This window comes from Athalia rosae, chromosome 4 (assembly GCF_917208135.1).
Source record: "Athalia rosae chromosome 4, iyAthRosa1.1, whole genome shotgun sequence".
Lineage (NCBI taxonomy): Eukaryota > Metazoa > Arthropoda > Insecta > Hymenoptera > Athaliidae > Athalia > Athalia rosae.
Window position 1 is genome coordinate 381,796 of NC_064029.1, and position 18,383 is coordinate 400,178.

The 18,383-nt window shown below is 45.4% G+C and overlaps 3 protein-coding genes across 5 annotated transcripts in view; 1 reads left to right on the forward strand and 2 right to left on the reverse strand.

Annotated features, from left to right (window-relative positions):
* LOC105687560 (heterogeneous nuclear ribonucleoprotein K) overlaps nt 1-12,920 on the reverse strand; it is a 57,141-nt gene extending 44,221 nt beyond the window's left edge. The window contains exon 1 of one of the 2 annotated variants that reach the window (XM_020853246.2): nt 12,785-12,920. The gene's annotated coding sequence lies outside the window, so the exon portion shown is untranslated. The remainder of the gene's footprint in view (nt 1-12,784) is intronic. The other variant, XM_048654583.1, reaches the window with a different exon arrangement.
* LOC110117087 (structural maintenance of chromosomes protein 4-like) lies at nt 8,274-14,094 on the forward strand. Of its 2 annotated transcripts, XM_048654590.1 has the most exons (4): nt 8,274-9,973; nt 10,104-13,329; nt 13,409-13,842; nt 13,955-14,094. In XM_048654590.1, the coding sequence occupies exons 2-4, from the start codon at nt 13,242-13,244 to the stop codon at nt 14,066-14,068; spliced, it is 636 nt and encodes a 211-aa protein (XP_048510547.1). In that variant the 5' UTR covers nt 8,274-9,973; nt 10,104-13,241; the 3' UTR covers nt 14,069-14,094. The 2 variants fall into 2 exon arrangements, with proteins under 2 accessions (XP_048510547.1, XP_020708908.2); XM_020853249.2 differs by having other exon boundaries at nt 8,274-13,329.
* Nucleotides 14,095-14,159: 65 nt separating this feature from the next.
* Nucleotides 14,160-18,289, reverse strand: LOC105687474. The gene is made up of 3 exons (XM_012403139.3): nt 18,052-18,289; nt 14,862-15,068; nt 14,160-14,692 (listed from the first exon to the last, which is right to left on the reverse strand). Exons 1-3 carry the CDS (start codon nt 18,153-18,155, stop codon nt 14,428-14,430), a joined length of 576 nt encoding a protein of 191 aa, XP_012258562.2. The 5' UTR covers nt 18,156-18,289; the 3' UTR covers nt 14,160-14,427.
* Nucleotides 18,290-18,383: the final 94 nt, after the last annotated feature.

An 18,383-nucleotide genomic window follows, 5' to 3' on the forward strand; every position in this document is an offset into this window, starting at 1 on the left:
GGGCCTCCGCGACTCGAACCGCGAGCAAACGTTAGAGTCGCTTAACTTTTCCTTGAATTATTTCGCCGCAATATTCCGCATGCCCTACAGAAAATTCTCATGCTGCACAGCTGCAGCGAGTTACAGCGGTAAAGGTATTATGTAAATCCGCGGAGTCGCCGGGAAGTTTGTTTTCACGACGGTGAAGACGGAAATCCCGAGAGAAAAAAAAACAACCAAAAACCAAAAAACCAAAAATCACCGAGTGGTTGGAAATGCAAATTTCAGCAATTAAACGTCGAATGTATGCGCGTACCGAGCGTCCATTCGCGCATCATCCGTCCCGGGGACGACGAGCCACCGCCGTTGCCGATCGGTCGGTCTTCGATTATCCCCGCTTGATTATCCTCCGGCAATTTCGATCGGAACCGGTTGTAATCGAGGGATGGCGTGATTCCCGCGAGGTGGTCGATAACGCGGCCGTACGGATTCTCATATGTAACCCCTGAAAATCTACTCGCAATTGCAGATACGTGTTTGACTCGCGCCGCTAATCACGCATGCCGCACGCGTTACGTTCCATTTATTTTTATTCACGTACACCCGCACACCGATGTATCCCGAAAGGATTCCTCCACTCGACGATCGCGTCTCGCTTCATTCCGTGGACACGTAAGTCCACCCCCGCCAACGGACTCGGCCGATCGTCCGTATATGTACTCGCTTTTCTAAGCGTAAAGAGGACGTACGCGTTCGCAATTACAGAAATAATGCCGCGCTCGCGCGGGATCACAGCCGCGGGTGTGTACGAGGAAGGAGAGAGGCGAGAGGTACGACGAAAAGAACCCGAGCTGATTTCAGCTCTTGAACGGTACAAAAAAAGTGGCGAAGGATAAGATACAAATTTTCGACTAGGATCGGAAGGAAATTTCGTTACAGTCGAATCACCGAGCTACAGTGTGTACGCGTAGCCGACTGCCGTTGGTTACACGGATGATTTGAAGTTTTCGATTTGCAATTTGTCCGTAATATCGCGAAAAGTGGAGGGATGAGAAAAATATATTTCATAGATAAAATATTTATACGTTCACCCGATGATGGGAAACCGCGAATCGGTGGCTGCGGGAAACATGCGGACAGTAGCGACGGTAGCGGCAGATGTTGCGGTCAGAAAACGTCGAAATTTATACACGCGTGATCGAGGATTATGGGGCCGGTAAGTGCACGCTGTGTACAGAGGCACACGGTGCGCCGTTGATTCACTCGACGATAAATTTTCGTTCGGCGTATTCAAATATACCGAATTAATTCTTGCTTTTTTTTTTTCTCTTCCCCCTTGATCCATCGATCCTTCGAGTGTGGGACGAACGAACATGGCAGAATATTTTTCGTTCGATTTCGTAGGGATCTACCTCCGCTTCACCAATCCACACCTCAATGCCGGAATTACGTTGGATCGGTGTTGCATCTCTTTTTCATTCCTTTCCCTCGTTTATTCGTAGTTTTATGTTTCCCCTCGCCGAATCAAGAACCTTCGCACAGCTCTATCTCTCTATCTCTCCTACCCCCGACCTCGCGCGCGCGCGCGCGCGTTTTACGCGTTTGATGTACCTAATATTGAATGAGTTGCGCGGCTTCCGAGGGAATGGACAGCTAGACGGACGACGGTACGTACGTGTAACCAACGCGAATGGACACGAGCGAACGAAACGGAACGGGAACTTTGCGAATTGCAACTTTGCCAAGGGATGCGGGCACGCCACCCTCAATAATTCATAGTAGGTATTTCCCAGAAGCTGCGCCAATAAGAGTTGGAACTGGCGATTTACGATACACGTACGACATACCCCGCGTACACTTTGCACCGCGTTCGACCGTTCTTCGAATAAGGGCGGGTGATGTCGAGTATGATCCGGAGCTGACAATGAGTACCACCGCCACCGGGGCGTCCGTCATTTGCCAATGCTGGCTAATTGCAAGGGGGGTAGCGTCGCGATATCCCGGGATACGCGATTCTGGCCGGTAGCTCGTAACGGTGCTTCAAATTTCACCCTAGCTCTCGTGTAACGGCGGAAAAGTATTCACCGACGATTCGATCGAGCTGCGCCTCGAATCGATCGATTCCAAATCATGTAATCTACGGATGTTTGATCGGTTTAATTAGTTTTCCGAGGATTTTCCATCTCTTACGAATCGCGTTCGTCCTCCACATGAGGTAACCGTTCATCGTATGGAAAAGTTGGCATGGAAAGTAGGCTGCAAACGGTATTTCGGATATCTGTGGATAGAATACCAGTTCCCACCGATAACAACAACAAAAGCAGCACATTAACGATGATTATGATAACATAACGGTAACGGTTATAATGAATTAATTACAATACATTATTAGAATCATCGGTGAGCGTCTCATGGGCACGGCTCGTTGAACTTACCAATATATTAGAATATACGAATTGATAAACAGCACACGGATTCTAAACAATTATTATTACGTCACATCCTGCATACCTATACATGTCTATAGATGTGAGAGATATATGTATATAAATATATCTACACTCATGTGATATACGTACGTTTACATCAGTTATAGAAAGGGCTTAATTAAGGAACGTATAAAACCAATCAAGATGTCTCAATTTTTTCGTATATTAGAACGAAACATTCGCAATAGCTCAAACGATTAGACAGACGGGTCGATCTCGTGAATCGATTCGGATTCCTCACAATGAGACCAGAATACATGAGAGAATAGCGTATAAAACCCAGTTCAATAAAATGTTGAGTTGTGGGCCAAAAATGAAGTATATTTAAAATTGATCGTATGGCACTTTTCTTACGTATTTTGACCTCAGGAATCCGAACCCACGAAAAAAAATTGATCTATCTTCCCAAATGACCGAGTTATCCCCATTTTTTGCATGTTGTCGTAGACCCACTTTGAATCGTCGCAATCCATGCATGGGTCGAAATATTCGAATTTCTCAATTCACCAGCAAACCCGAACTTTGCTGGAGTCAGCGTAGCCAGCAGCGTAGCGCTTTGTTGTGAGTCGTCACCTTCGGGGCTGAACAGAGGTCACGCCCCACAACAAACCGCTACGCTGCTCGCTACGCTGACTCCAGCCAAGCTCGGGTTTGCTGGTGTATTGAGAAATTCGAATATTCGACCCATGCATGGATTGCGACGATTCAAAGTAGGTCTACGACTAAAACCAATCGATATGACTTATAATTTTTCTGCTCCCAACAGCTAATAATTGATGATTACTCGATCGATTGCATGAGTAGATGATTCTGGCTTTCAGATTTGGATTCCTAAGCTGATTATATGTGAGATTACTCATGAAGAACCAAAAAAAAATTCGATTTTCGAGCAAAAAATAAATCATAGTTTTAATTGGGTTTTATATGCTTTTCTTACGTATTTTGATCTCAGGAATCCAAATCTGGAAGAAAAATTGATCTATCTCTAAAATTGACCAAGTTATCGCCAATTTTCAGCTTTTTGGGGTCAAAAATAAAAAATTGATTTTTTAGTCTATATTAATGTGATTCGAGCTCAGGAATCCGAATTTGGAAGAAAAATTGATCTATCTGCAAAAATGACCGAGTTATCTCCATTTTTTCGCGATTTTTGGCATAAATTTGAGGATATCTCGAAGGGAAAAAATCGTAGCTCAATTTGGACGACGGATTCGTGTTCCTGGGGTCAAAATACATAAGAAAAGGGCCATACGATCAATTTTAAAAAATAAAAATTTTTGGCCAAAATTTGAAAAAATCGTAAGGGGTACCCCTTGGAAAAAGCTCAAATTTTGGCCAAAAATTTTTATTTTTTAAAATTGATCGTATGGCCCTTTTCTTATGTATTTTGACCCCAGGAACACGAATCCGTCGTCCAAATTGAGCTACGATTTTTTCCCTTCGAGATATCCTCAAATTTATGCCAAAAAATGCGATAATTCGGCATTTACTCGGTCATTTTTTAAGATAGATCAATTTTTCTTCCGGATTCAGATTCCTGAGCTCAAATTACATTTAGATAGACTAAAAAATCAATTTTTTTTTTTTGACCCCAAAAAGCTGAAAATTGGCGATAACTGGGTCAATTTTAGAGATAGGTCAATTTTTCTTTCAGATTTGGATTCCTGAGGTCAAAATACGTAAGAAAAGTGCCATACGATCAATTTTTTAAAATAAAAGAATTTTGCCAAAAATTGAAAAATTTCCAAGGTGTATCCCTTTGGATTTTTTCAATTTTTGGTCAAAAATCGATATTTTTTCTTGGGTTTTAGATGCTATTTTCATGTATTTTGACCTCAGGAATCGGAATTCGCAAGCCAAATTTAGCTAGGAATTTTTCTCAGCAAGATATCTCAATTTTTTTCCTCCAAAAAGCCAAAAATTGGCAATTTCTCGACCAATTGATTATACGTTGAAAAATTTTCCAAACGGTACGTAATTCAGCGTAGGCAGTTTGGCGTACGCGACTACAATACAACGTCGCTCATATGATTACAAGATAAAAGCAAAGCCTAACGTTGTGACGTAATTTCAACATTCCAATCGTTTTCCAGTAGTGATTCTCAAGTTCGACATGATCTCACGAAAGGCAGGGCGCGATTATTGTATCGAAGGACGCTCGTCGTAAGGTCCATCCGCAGTTTCCATGTAATCGTACGCGCTTGTAATAGAATTACCGATTTGCCGTAGCCACGCCACACCTTCGTAATATGCATAACGTAATTGACTGGCATGCGATCTTTTAGTTCATATAATTTTAGTAGAAAAATTGTGCGTCGACTCGCTTCAGAAACAAGAGGCACGGTGTACGAGGAAAGGAAGAGGAGAGGATCGATCTTCTCCTCGTTCGGGCCACAGGGTTCAAAATATTTTGAGGAATGCCCACCCACATATTTCGAAGAAGAATGACGGGATTACCGCCGATGTCAAGGACGAGGTCGTCCCTATTTTCGTTCAACGGGCGAGACCGAATGTCTACCGCCTACCACCTCGTCGCCATATTTGGGAGTTCGTCGAACTCGCTGCGATATTTATTTTAATGACATGGACATACGTACGCTCGTTAAAACACGCGAATCCAGATACCTCGTACGTAAGACGATTCGCCGGCGATTCGGCGGGTACAACATCGAATGGAAAGAGGTGGAGGTGGAGGTGGATGACTCGGGTGTCGAGCGTGGGTACGTTCGAATCGCGGGAACATGTGAAAAAATTGAAATATTCACGTGGGTTTGGACGACCGAGTGACCAAGTGACCGAACTCTTCCTCCGAAGACGGTGTACGTGTCGGTTCCACGCACGTGCGCTCCTACCGTCACCGCGCGAACATGTACATTATATCGTACACCCTACACTCGTAATATCGTTACCCTGATCGTGAGACGAACGCGATGTCGGATGCTGGAAGAGCTCTGGTATAACGGTGATCGCGCGAACGGCGTAACTCTTGGGTAAACACCTTCGGATCGGGGCTTTGTATATTTATTTCGCCGACGCGGTAGCGAACAAATCGAGCTCTTCGCGTTCCAGTTTTTCGGAACTCTCGCGGAACGTGTGGTCTTACGTTTTTGACGCGCCTCTCGATGCGATCTCGTCCGATTGCCACGAAGATACTCGGCGCGTAGCTCCGCGACTCTCTCGATCCGCGATCTCGCCGATCGGTGGAAATGTGCGGCGTAATAACGGAGGTGGTGGGACGACCGCCGAGTCGCCGTCGCGTACTTGTAAGGAATTTCTCGCGGGAACGTCGCCGCCGTAGGATAGGAACGTTAGACGCGCGACGGCTATGAAATTAGATATGTATCGAGTACGCGGCCTGTGCGCGCTACAGGCGACCGTCGCAACGAATCGGGATAAACGGAGTCCGAACCGGCGACCGCAAACATTCCGCTAACGCACCGCACATCGCGCAAAGTTGCGAGATCGTAGGTGCGAGAAGGTACGCAGATTTGTCATACGCCCCGCCGCACCGCGCGTCGCCTCCCCTCCAAGGACCGCGACTCCTGGACACGTGATACTACGTCGCGCGTACCCGAGAGACTCGCGGAGAACGGAATAAAATAAGAACGAACAAAGAAGCAGGGAAAAACGAAGCGTGGACACGGAGCGATTGATTGTACAAGGAGAGCGGCTCCGCGCGAGAGTCTGCAGCTGACGGGAATGCGGTGGGTGCGATGTCGTAATTGTGTCATTTCTACGGCCGATATCGCGACGACCGGACGACCTACCTGTACCCGTCGATACGAACAAACGTCCTTGCCTCGCAGTTCGCGGTACGTCGTAACGATCGCCGAGTCGTCGGGATACCGAAATTCCTCGAACCGCGATCCGTCCCGCGTCTGGATTCTGGATTCCCTACAGACGGGTTGCATTTTTCCCGAAATTGAAACTGAGAGTTCCGAGACAGACGTCCGAGATCAATCGGACACAGTTGATGAATCGCAATTGCCTATTGACCTCGACAACGACGAAACGATGATCACGTGGGTTAGATATTTCTCTCGTACGCGCGAATCGCGAGTCGGACGCCTGGCAGGATAACAAAATTAAGCAGGTACGATAAGATACGCAGGACAACTTGTGCGAAGGTGTGCGCGTTGAGACGAACTCAGCTGAGTGGATAGGCGACTGCGTGTACGTTGATGTTTACATTTTATGCAAAAATCCAGTTTTATTAAAGATTCGTGGGCGAACCGGCCGCGGCGCGTGTTCCAGCGAAATGACGACGTAATCGGCATAACTTACGCGCACACCGGGCGGTTCTGTCAACTTGACCCGCGTATACGTATAGGTATACGTACACGGAAATAACGATTAATTATAATAACGAGTCAGAGATCGATGTGATGCCAAAAAAAAGAGGAGAAGGGGGAGAAAACGGGAAACCGGGAAGAGAAAAGATAGAAAATGATAAATCATTGATTTTCCTGCACACGCAAGATACGAATAGAGAAACGTTTATACGATCGAACCACCCCCTGCGTGGCTTCGGGCAGAACACCGTGCGGATTCAAACCACCGGGGCTTACGTATCGTTGTATTAATATATACGATACCTGTCGAGCGTGGAATTTTTTTCTTTCGCACCCCGAACAACCGCGACACCGTATCCGCGGAGCGAACGCCGGGTGCTTGTCGCGAGGAGCGTTGCTCTACGGTTACGAGTTACGCACACGTCGGTCCCCACAGCAGCGGTGAAACTCCCAGCCGTATCTTGTACGTGTCGGTGACATACTTGTATGCCCGCAATAGTAACCCACATTTTATGCGACATTCAGAGACGCTACCTACCCAACCATTATGCCATATGACCCACCTGCGGCAATCCACCGATGTTCCATAAATGACCATCGATACTCGAACGCACGGAAGGGAAGAAGAAAACAAGAAATGGGGAAATACGTCGAGAGCCGAGGAACGAAGGGGCGTATCCCTCAAAACTGATTTCCAAGTCGATCAATTTTCGCGAGTTGTCGATCAACTTTTACACCCAGAGATATCTGCATTCGTAAGCCCATATATGCGATTTCCGCGTTCGTTGCGACGATCGTTCTTGCCACGTTTTATTTTCGAAACGAATCGACGACCAAATATTTGATTGGACAATTATCCTTCTCTGAAAGTTTAACGCGCTTCGAGTGAGTTTCTAACGGGCAATACGGTAAACGACAAAGTATAACATCGCCTGTGTAAAAAAATAAAGAGCATTACATATCGGGAGTGGACTACGTAATTATTACGCAGCCGGTATAGGACGTTAAAATGCGAGTTGTCCCATAGGCAGCGTCGCGATATATATAATACGTACGAACCATTACTCAGAGCCTATTTGGCTAATTCCACGGCATACGGAATTACCAAGTGTTGGCCTACATATGCGTGAGTTTCTATAGCGTCAATTACATACATGCGTAGACGTTACGTGTATCTGTATATGGCGTACCGCGGGACACGCATCGGCGTTAGAACGGACTCCACACGGCACGTTTCGAAGGCGCGCAGGTAGTCGTCGCCGACGTCCGACTAATGTTTACAGTCACAAGTTGGAAAAGTTTTGTGATGGCAACGCGTCGAGGAGTCGTTACCTTGGTCACGGTTTGTTGTGCGCCCTCGAGAACCACCCCCGCGATCGCGTAGGGTCAACTCCGACCCCCTCCAACCCCCAACGCCTCGCGTATTCTCTACGTGGAACGGCACACGAGCATCGGGTGTACGACTCCGTCGAAACACAGGTACACCACGACGACGACGACGACGACGACGACGACAACGACGACATGTGAAACACGTGACCGTTCGTACGAATGATACGTACGTAAAATATCGTACGTCCGAATCGATGCACTTCACCGAAATTAATACACGCGCGTGTGCACGCTCGACAAGAGCTACGACCACGCGAGTTTTGGCTTTTCAATTATTCGTGCGTTTTCCGTTTATCGTCGGTTCTTTTCACTCCCTTCGCCACGATTCATTTGCCCCGGTGCAATGTAACGTATGTATAAACGTCGATTACAGGCTCATCGATCGATACGGCCCAGTGGAAAATCCACGAGAACACAATCCCCATGTACGGCCGTCTACTTTTCCTATAATTGTATTTACGCAACGAGACCTGTATATGGAAAATTGAATGACCGGTCGTGAAATCCTATTGACCCAAGTATATATCCCGCTCGATAATTATTTACGAAGATCTGTCACTTGGTGTTGTTTGGCGAGGGTGGAATGAGTTTTTTCAAACGATACGCCACCGCGGAGAGTGAACGTCGAATACAACCCAATTTGTTACGTCGCGTACCCATAGTACGGACACCGAAAACAATCCATTAATGATAGCGGCGCCATTAATATCAAATTATCGGGATCGACGTGCGTTCTCCGAACATCGTTACGGTATCCGGCAACGTTGACCACGTTCTTAGAAACCGGTTCGCCTCCGTATGGATACCGACGTACGTATTCGTACACGTTCGCGCGTCTGCAGTTTACACTAGGTGGTCCATTTTCGTACGCCCGGAACGGAAGAATTCACTTACGCTCGTAGCGGATGTGATAATATCGAAAATCTCCATCAGCCGAGTGACTCGTAGCGAGTCGTTGAATCGATCGTTCGGAAAATATTACAAGTTTCCGAACAGTCGGTTACACGTTTTCGTGAAAAGGGGAATAAAAAGGACTCGATTGAAATGAGCTACCGTTTATGACACAGGCACGCGACCACGCCACCGAGAGTTTGAATAATTGAACTCTGTTCCAATCGTTACAACGGGACGAGGTTCGAAAAATCGGTATCGCGAGATACGAAAGCAATAATCGAGGTAAGGAAGGAGGGTAAAATTAAAAAACTGATGCCGGACGAAGTCGCTGCGCTGCGGCACTTGGCCGCAACAGCGGCGTTATACTTGTGCTAATAATTACGAGTACGCGAGTTGAAAGACGCGCTCGCAGACGAAACGTAAAAATTCTGTAGCTAAACGCAATTAACAATTAATAACGAACTATCGTGAGCGTACGTATAAGCCAGGTGGTTGGAGCGAGTAAAAGTAACCCTACTTCGAGTATAATAATGCCTTTATTATTTAGCGGTTGGAAATTCGTTTGGATTAATTAAAGCGACCGCACAATAAGGGTGTAGACTAAGAAAAAAAAAAATAATAATAATTTCAAACCCACGTCTACCGGCGTGTTTCCTTACGTACATATAATACCGCGCGATGCTGAATAATCCTTCCGCTTTGTTCCGACAATTCTAATTTTATAACAACGGGCTCGTACAATTTTTGCGTGGAGAGATGTGTACGCAACGATACGATATAATATTCATACGTACGTACGTACGTATGAAACTATTTTCATTGATACGCACAACGGACAACATTTTTACTCTCGAATAGGGCGGTGCGCGTGGGCGAAATCGAGAGTTGAGAACTAGAAAAATAATCGATCGAAAAATCTGAGCCAAGGTAACTAGATGTAATCGCTCATCGGAGGTTTTTTTCCCAACCGAGTGTTCCATTTTCTCTCGAAAATTTCGCTTTGAAACGAGGAACAACACCGTTATCTAATCGAATAATTCACACCTGTAAATTACAGGTCACCGGCAGCTGCTGCGGCCACGTTCGTCCGGAAACCTCGTCGCCACTCGAAAATTTTCGAAAATTTGTACACATCAACTACAATATCAACGACCATTTTACACATTTCAATTACTCTCCGGTGCAGCCGAGCCGCCACCGCAAAGAAAATAGAATGAACGAAATTGTTTGGAATTGACGCGACGCAAAACGAACGATACGATTCGCGCGATACTTTCGATGGAGTTTCTTCATGGGAATTAGAATTTCTCCGCAATAGACGTACGGATGACGGTGGTCCGTGAAATCGATCGGATCCCGCCACGGGAGGCACACGACGAGGTTCGTAACTCCGTTACGGTGTACAGGTGTATATACGTAACACACCTGGGTGTATAACTGTACAAATGTGTAGGACGTACGACCGAAAGTGAAGTTGATCTTGAATGTACCACCTCGGGTATAAAGCAGCGCGGAATGGTCGGATCGATTTTACAACCTGTACCATCTACGCAAAAGAATTACAACTCGACCCGAACGAAAGAAAAAGTTGTTCCGTGTTCCGACCCTGGAGAAAAGATTCCACTTGCGGCTTAGATTGATAAAGAGTATCGAAAGTTACGCGATGCTTATCCCCGTTCCCTTTCTCACGAACAAAGAGTTATCGAGTTGGACTCGGTGCGGAGTCGATGCGATTATTATTAGCTATACCTGTACGGAGTTCGAATCAAGCCCCGGTCATTTATTTATAATCAATTTTTCTTAACGGCTCACTCTTGGAAGACGATTCGTGAGGTGTCGCGCGACGATTTATTCAAATCCGAACGAATGAAATAAATATTCTCTTATTGCCCGTATGACGTAACATCCGAAGGAATGCCTTTCAACGTCATTCAGTCGATGATTCTGACGCGTTGATAGAATTACATTCGTCAATTTCAGTTAGCCGCTCGTGGATGCTGCAGGTGTACTTCGAAGACGAAAAAGCCAAGCGTTCGACGATTCTTTTCTATAATGCTATAATGGTGGAATATTTCTATCCCTATGGTAGTCGGAAACCGGTTCCACGCGGATCTACCGAAGTGGTCACGATATCTCATTTTGTCTGGTTGAAAAAATTTCCCAACGTATTAAACGGAAGAAACGATTTTTCGAACATGGAAAAGCGAAACAACATCCACGTACTCGAACTCTACGCGGATACTCGTTGCTCGTGGAATCGACCGCACGAGTGGTACGAATTCGGAGATTAGAATTTCCTCAGGAACGGAGTTTCGAAAAAACCCGGTACGGTTGGCGCCGCGATTGTATCGTTGAAACGTAAGCGCACCTTTATTACGTTCGTATCCACGACACGATACCTGTATTGAACAATGTTTGAACGTTGATCGACGTCGACGCCGGAGGAGAATCCGGAGGGCAGCTGCGACGCGCCGAGGCTCTTATCTCGAGAGATAAGAGTTAAAAATATTACCATTGACATGAACCACAGCGTGCTGCCAAAGGCAAAAAAAAATATGCCAACCACATCTAGATGCATGGGAACAATATCCAAGCGATGGCCGAGAGTATCGATTATTGAGAGCCCAGTTGATATCTGGTGAAAAGCTTCGGTAATTGGACAAAGTGGATCTTTCCATCGAATCCCAGTCCATAAATGTTCTTTCAGATTATTACGAAGTCGATCAATTGGTAAGCAACGCTCGTTTCATCTCTCAGGGTTAAGTTTATCGACTTCGAACTCCATTCAGGCCAGATTCCCGAAGTATATGCACGTTCTTTCAACAAACCAGTTATACAAATAGATAATACTGGAATAGATTAGTCTAGCAAAGAGAAAAAAAGCCCAGCTCAACCTCGGAGCGAAGCTTCGTTGTTTAAAATTAAATTTGGAAGAAATTCAGCCGAGAAGCAACCGTTGGGAATATTTCATCGTGGCATACGAAACACCTGACTCATAATCAATGACAAATACTCTTCCTCTACGTAGCTGCAGCTTCTCGTGAATAATATTGTACAGGGGTCTCGGAAATTGAGCACAGCACGTTGGTACGAGTACAATTTTCATCGAAAATACGAAGCTGTAGAGTGAACCAGATAAGAGAATCCTGGTCATTCGCTAATGAGCACAAATTCTCATCAATCAAGAGCCATGAAAATATGGGTGGGAAAAACCCCAAGTGAAGTTACGCCAACGTTGTTATGGCGTAAACGAGTGCGGTAGAGTCAATGTCGAAAATAAAGGAAGAAAGTGAAAAATCGCAGAGCTAATAATATCGCTGGTAATAATTGTACGTGAGGATTCATTCGACGACGGATCACCCGTGACAAAAACTTCAAATGGCCATTGTTGTTTGATTTTTGATCTTCGAAATTTAAATAGATTCAAGCATTGACTCACTTGCGTAACAATGTCAATATCAATCACCGTTTCACACTCCGAGTCTCGTTTCTCGACGACTCCGATGGAGTTAGTTTGTAGGAAATGAGAAATTCCGAGGCTAGTTGGAGATTCTACGAGGGAAATATTAGGCAGAATTTCGTTGGCTTGACCACGCGCACGAAAGAGGGCTAACTACGCGCCAGCAAAATCTAACCCCAAACAACATAAATTTATATCGACCTCCGAACAACAATCCCATCCCAAACATTGAGCTATGAACATAACTTGAGTATTATTTAACATAATTATCTATTCACCTTGGGCTGGAACCGCCGAGAAATCAATAAACCGGATCAATTTTCACTCACACACGAACTTCAGCAATCACGGCACAATGGCGAGCCGCAAATGCGGTGCGGAGGCACGAGCAACCAGCCCCGACATCTACCTAGGGATATAGAAAATTGAACCAGAATGTCAACGAGTGAACGTCGCCTTGGCTGCGCCGACCTAGGGCGCCGATACTACTGAATTGATAGGGAATTCTTAGATTTCATTTGAGCGCGAAAACAGTTTGTCGTTGGTCCGACGATTTTCCAAAAATGAGATGAATTGCGAGTGAAATGAAGCTCCCTTTTTTACAGATGGAAAATCTTGGGCCTTGTACCTTTTTATTGCAGAAAATTTTTGCGAGGGGCACAGACGCGCCTTCGGTAACAACGCGCCATCTGGAGCAGGTAGCGTTTGCGCTACATTCGAAATACGAGCCTAACAATGGATAATAATACTCAAAATTCATGTGCGAATTTTTTGAAGAACGCGAAGAATCGCATCGAGATTCTGAGAGACAAATGTTCAACAGGTATTCGAGATTGTTATGAATCTCTGTACCAAGAAAACAAGCCGCTGATTCATTTTATCCCGCAATCTTGTTTAATTAGCGCAGGAAAATTCAGGGGAAATGGCCCGAAAGGTATCTTGCATTGACAAAAAAATAGACCAAGCGGAACGAGAATTATCCGATGTCAAATCACAGACCAAAGGACTGCAAGAAATGTGGAAGAATACGGATGTAGAAATCGAGAAGACGAAATGGATACAGGAAAAAACACTGATAGTATTGGAAAGCAACCGAAAAAAAAACGAAATCCGGTCTAAGACGATGGATGTTATCGGGGAGAACTATGTCAATTTAACAACTCGCGCGTTCAAGACTGTTCGACAGGAAGCTGAGAGGGAAATGATAAACATGATGATAAACAGTCAGAACGATATGAGAAGAGAACTTCAGAACAAACTACAACAATTGCGGAGAATCAAGAGCGAAACTGAGACTAATTTAGCTGAAGCAGAAATACAGTCAATGGAAGCTAGGGTGATTATTTTGTTATATTTTCTACATCTTTTATCTTGTATCTGTCTCATATGAGGTCAGGCATCTTGAAAGTACAATTAAAAGGTAATTGTGTTCGGTGTAATTATTCCAGGCACGTAAGGATACCGTGCTCCGACTTCAGAGGAAACTCAAAGATTCAGAGGCACTTAGATCGGAGGCAGCGGCCAAATTGAGAAAATTGAAGGATCGATTGGCCGATCTATAGCGAATCACGTAAAGCCAATCCCGGAAAAAAGCGGAACAATTATGACATGTTGAATCAACTGTAATTTTCCGACTTAAAAAGTATAGAGTGATACTTGAGTAATAAATTTTATTGATTCGACATAATTATCGTATGTACAAATCTACATTCGGAATCCGCCCAATCATTCAATGTTGAAATTTCGAAAAGACGGAGGACTTTCTAATACAGACGATGGAGTAATCGAACGTTCCTCCTATGTAATCATAATTACCGAGCTTGTAAACAAATCTCCGCAAAGGTATGAGAATATTTGGTGCATGTTCAATTAGGCACATTCGTAACTTACGCGTAATATTTCTAAAACAACGGTCACAGTTTCATCCGTTCATATTTTTTATATCACATTCGAGTTGTCTGGAGACTTTTTCAAATTCCGAGCACAAGCTCATTCGTTGATTCAGCAAACAATCTGCTTTTTGTTCGACGCGTTTCGCAGCCGCTCTGCCTTTCGATACTTGCTGCATCAGCCTTTGATTCTCAGCTTCTATCTTCGTAACAGACTTTTTCAACTCTTCCAAACATTTCCCGTACATCGCAGCATCCAGGGAGCGTAAGTGTTCCTCGACATCCCCCGGAGGCCTCCTACAATTAAATCATCCTACGTTATCGGACAAGCGAACCATTTCTTTTTCGTCGTATGGAATCCTAGGTAACAATCGGCAGGTCGATCGAACGAGGCCATTGCTACGATTCCATCCGCAGACGATACCGCACAGGCTTCGAATAATTTGGAATGGAAATTGAATCATACCAGGCTTCGTGATTCTCCGGGGCATCAGATTCTTGCGACATCTTCTGCAGTGTGTTGAATTTTTGAATCAAACCATCCTCGACGATGAATTCGTCCATGCACGAAATCATTTTTTGCTGCATTTCGTCCACTATCAAAGCGTGCAGCTTATTAGACGCGTTCCGTTTTTTTCTCAAGATCGTCCAACTATCCGCAAATTCGTCCGCACTGAAACAATGAAGAAGATCATGTATCTCGACGTTATCTCGCTGAATAGCCGAAAAATGCTATAATGTGTACGTAGGAAACATAGAACTGGAATACCGACGCAAGCCTAGGATATTTGGTTTTTCTCAAGATTTCTTATCGCAAATAAAATCCATCTCGGTGTTTCGATGCGGCAAATACAGGATATGTGTAACAAAAAAATGAACAAATGGACCACCGACCGTCATATGGATATGTTTAGGCTTATATGGTGCTTCCGAGAAATGATTCATGGACACCAGTGTACGAAGGTGGCTTTTGAGCAGTGTGTTTGCGTGAGAGCAAAGTGCACAGGTTGGGCGTTTTGTAACTTTAGATGGCTGGAGGAAGGCCTGCCTATCTGCTGCGAGCGCTCCGCTAAACAAATTACATCATGCATCATTGCAGGTCCGAAGAACGGAGCAGCGGAGGAGATCGACCACTTATTCATTTTCAATTAAAATACATGCGAGCTAGACCGATAACGCTTTGGAAAAGTAAAACTTGAGGCTAACGCTCGAAGCTATAACGAGAGCGTAGTCGATGAATTTGGTAAAGTCTTCCCAATGAATTTCGTCGATAAACGGAGTAGAGTATAAAAACAATTCGTGTCGTCATCAATCTTCCAATGAAACGAAAGAGCGTGTTGAAAGTCTTGAACCTTGACTCCGTCCTAGAGCTATCGAAGTATAAACCAGCGGCGGAAATTATCCAATGTCCAGTAATCAAGACACACAATGTCGGTGCATAAGCCCTACGTGCGTACGTACGTACGATCAATGACATAATTGAATAAATGCTGAATTTGCCATCGTATGTACATTCCTCGAACGTGATCGATGAAAACGCACCGACCCATCACACCTCTGTGACGATACCGACATTCGCATACCCTGCACGCGAGATGAGATGCTGCGAGATTGCGCAGCGCCGGGTCCACCGCCTCGTGTCTTCTTATCCCTTCTTCGGGATGACGATATCGACGGTCTCTCAACGGCGCCCGCTCGTATTCGAAGGCCTATTTTGTGAGAACGTCAACAAAAGGCGGTCGAAGCGAATATTACCGCATCGGTAAACACCGGGGTTCGTCAGCTTCGTCACACGGTACTCGAATAATTCGAGATCTTCGCACGTGAGGAACGCGTCGCAAGAGTAATTACAATGGCGGGAGGTATGCGGATAATAGCGACGCGTTAGAACGTGCGTTCAAACGTTAGAATATCATACTTGGTTATCGTTCGCCGTTCTTTCGCTAGTCGAGTCACCTAATTGTGTACATTGAGTCAATTGGCCGCGAACATTAATTACGCCTGACAAAGGACAATTTCCAAACGACTCGTCGCCGATTATCGTCATCTGCAGGGACCAAAAGTTGAAATCTCCGACGGAAATCAGATGAAAGCAGAAAATCACGGGGTGCGTGATAATCGATCGATAAACGGATGCAATAGAGATGAGAAATCAATCGGTGACCCCCCCGAAACTGAGAACGCGACGAAATTTCACGTCGCGTCGGATCCACGAGTGCGAAATAATTGTACGGTGAACCAGACGACTGCCGGAGAAGCGTTTCGTTCGGTAAACGGCTCAAACGAAGCGTTACAGAGTCTGTTAAAAATTCTCGGTATGCCGGCGGTTCGAACTATTGCGTCGTTCCATCTGACCTACTATATGTATACGCAAGGCACGCGAGAGTAGGTTCATACAGGCGGCGAGGCAACTTGCCCGGGCGTAATATTATCGCACGGGATCGAATTTTTCTTTGTCCGAAATGCGAACAAAGAAGACTTCGGGGCCGAAGGAAGAAGCACAGGCGGGGAGGCTGTCGCTTGCCTGGATGGGTTGTTCGTTTGGATACGAAGTTGCCGCTGGCGTGGCGCAACCAGTTTTTGAATTTCACGGAATAACGCCGGAAACCCTGGTCGGCGACTTTGTTATACGGGCAATTAAACTCCGATTTATGATAATCATTGGCTGTCAACGATCCTCTTATTAGCATTACCGCTGCGGCGCCGCATCGATGTGAAATAAGCACCGCAATCAGGCCGGGACGGGTGCAATCTGATTAAAATAAACAAATTTGCACCTATCCTGACCTGACAGCACGTGCCCGGATCTCGTGATTCTTCGGTAATTGTTGCAGCCCGGGATTTCGACGACGATAAAAATCGCTGAAAGAAATATATGAATGAGGATACGATCATCGACAGACCGTGTTATATACCATCTCCGTCGTCGCTCGGGAGTAATTTTCCCCCCATATGATTTCCTTCCACATTAATTAAACACCGGATCGATTATCAAATGTAAACCGCAAGAGTTTAATTATCAACATTGTTCTCAGGTTTGATAAAAAGTGCTTGCTGCTTCGCGGTGTTCCCCGTGCGTACGTGACAAGGAATATCAACATCAAGGAGTTACAATGTGGCTATATCGTCGAACGAACGCCACTACGTACGGACTCGTCCCTCCGTCGGAGATCGGTGGGATATTATTCTCGGATGGGCGATCTCCGAAATAGAAATAAATCGGTCGACGAGCCAGGATAATGGGTGAATCGCCGAGAGGCGAGTGCTGCTTTGCGGGACGGAAAAATTCAAGGGAAACAGGACATTTCAGCGCGGAGGGAGGGCGACGACTGGCGAGTCTCGGGATGCGTCAAAGTGTGGGGAATTGTCGGCAACTGTTAGTTAATAAATAGACAGTTATTCCGCGAGTCGTCGGCCACGTGAACGGGTTACGATACATTAGTATGCAAGGCGCGGAGGCCAATGACATCGAGTGACACCATCCTCGATCCATGTTTTCGAGATTCAACGTCGAGGAATCATGATTCAAAATTCAAAATTCAAACTTTAAAATATACCGAACCACCGTTCCTCCCCCCGCATCTCTTTTTCCGACATATTACCGAATCGATGTAACGGTTTATCCGCTGCGGATATGTATTCACAGATTCTCTTACCTTACAGATTCGGAGATGTCACGGAATATTCTTGACAGCGATGCCCGGAACAACAACAACTGCTTCGGGCAGTCCGCAAGCGACATTTGAGGCTCTTTCGACATCCTCCATCGAGAATATCGGACGAATTTAACAACGAGAACTGGGAACGAACCGAACCCCGTCAGACGCCGGCAGCGAGTCCAGCGAATCCTTTGTTGACAACAAAAGCACGTTATAACGGTCCATCGCCGGAACAGTTGCGTACGCACAGCGCTCTCTGGATTCCGAAGCTAACAGACTCCACGAGCGACTCCGGTTGGCCGAAAATGGAGATTTCGAGTCAACGTTTC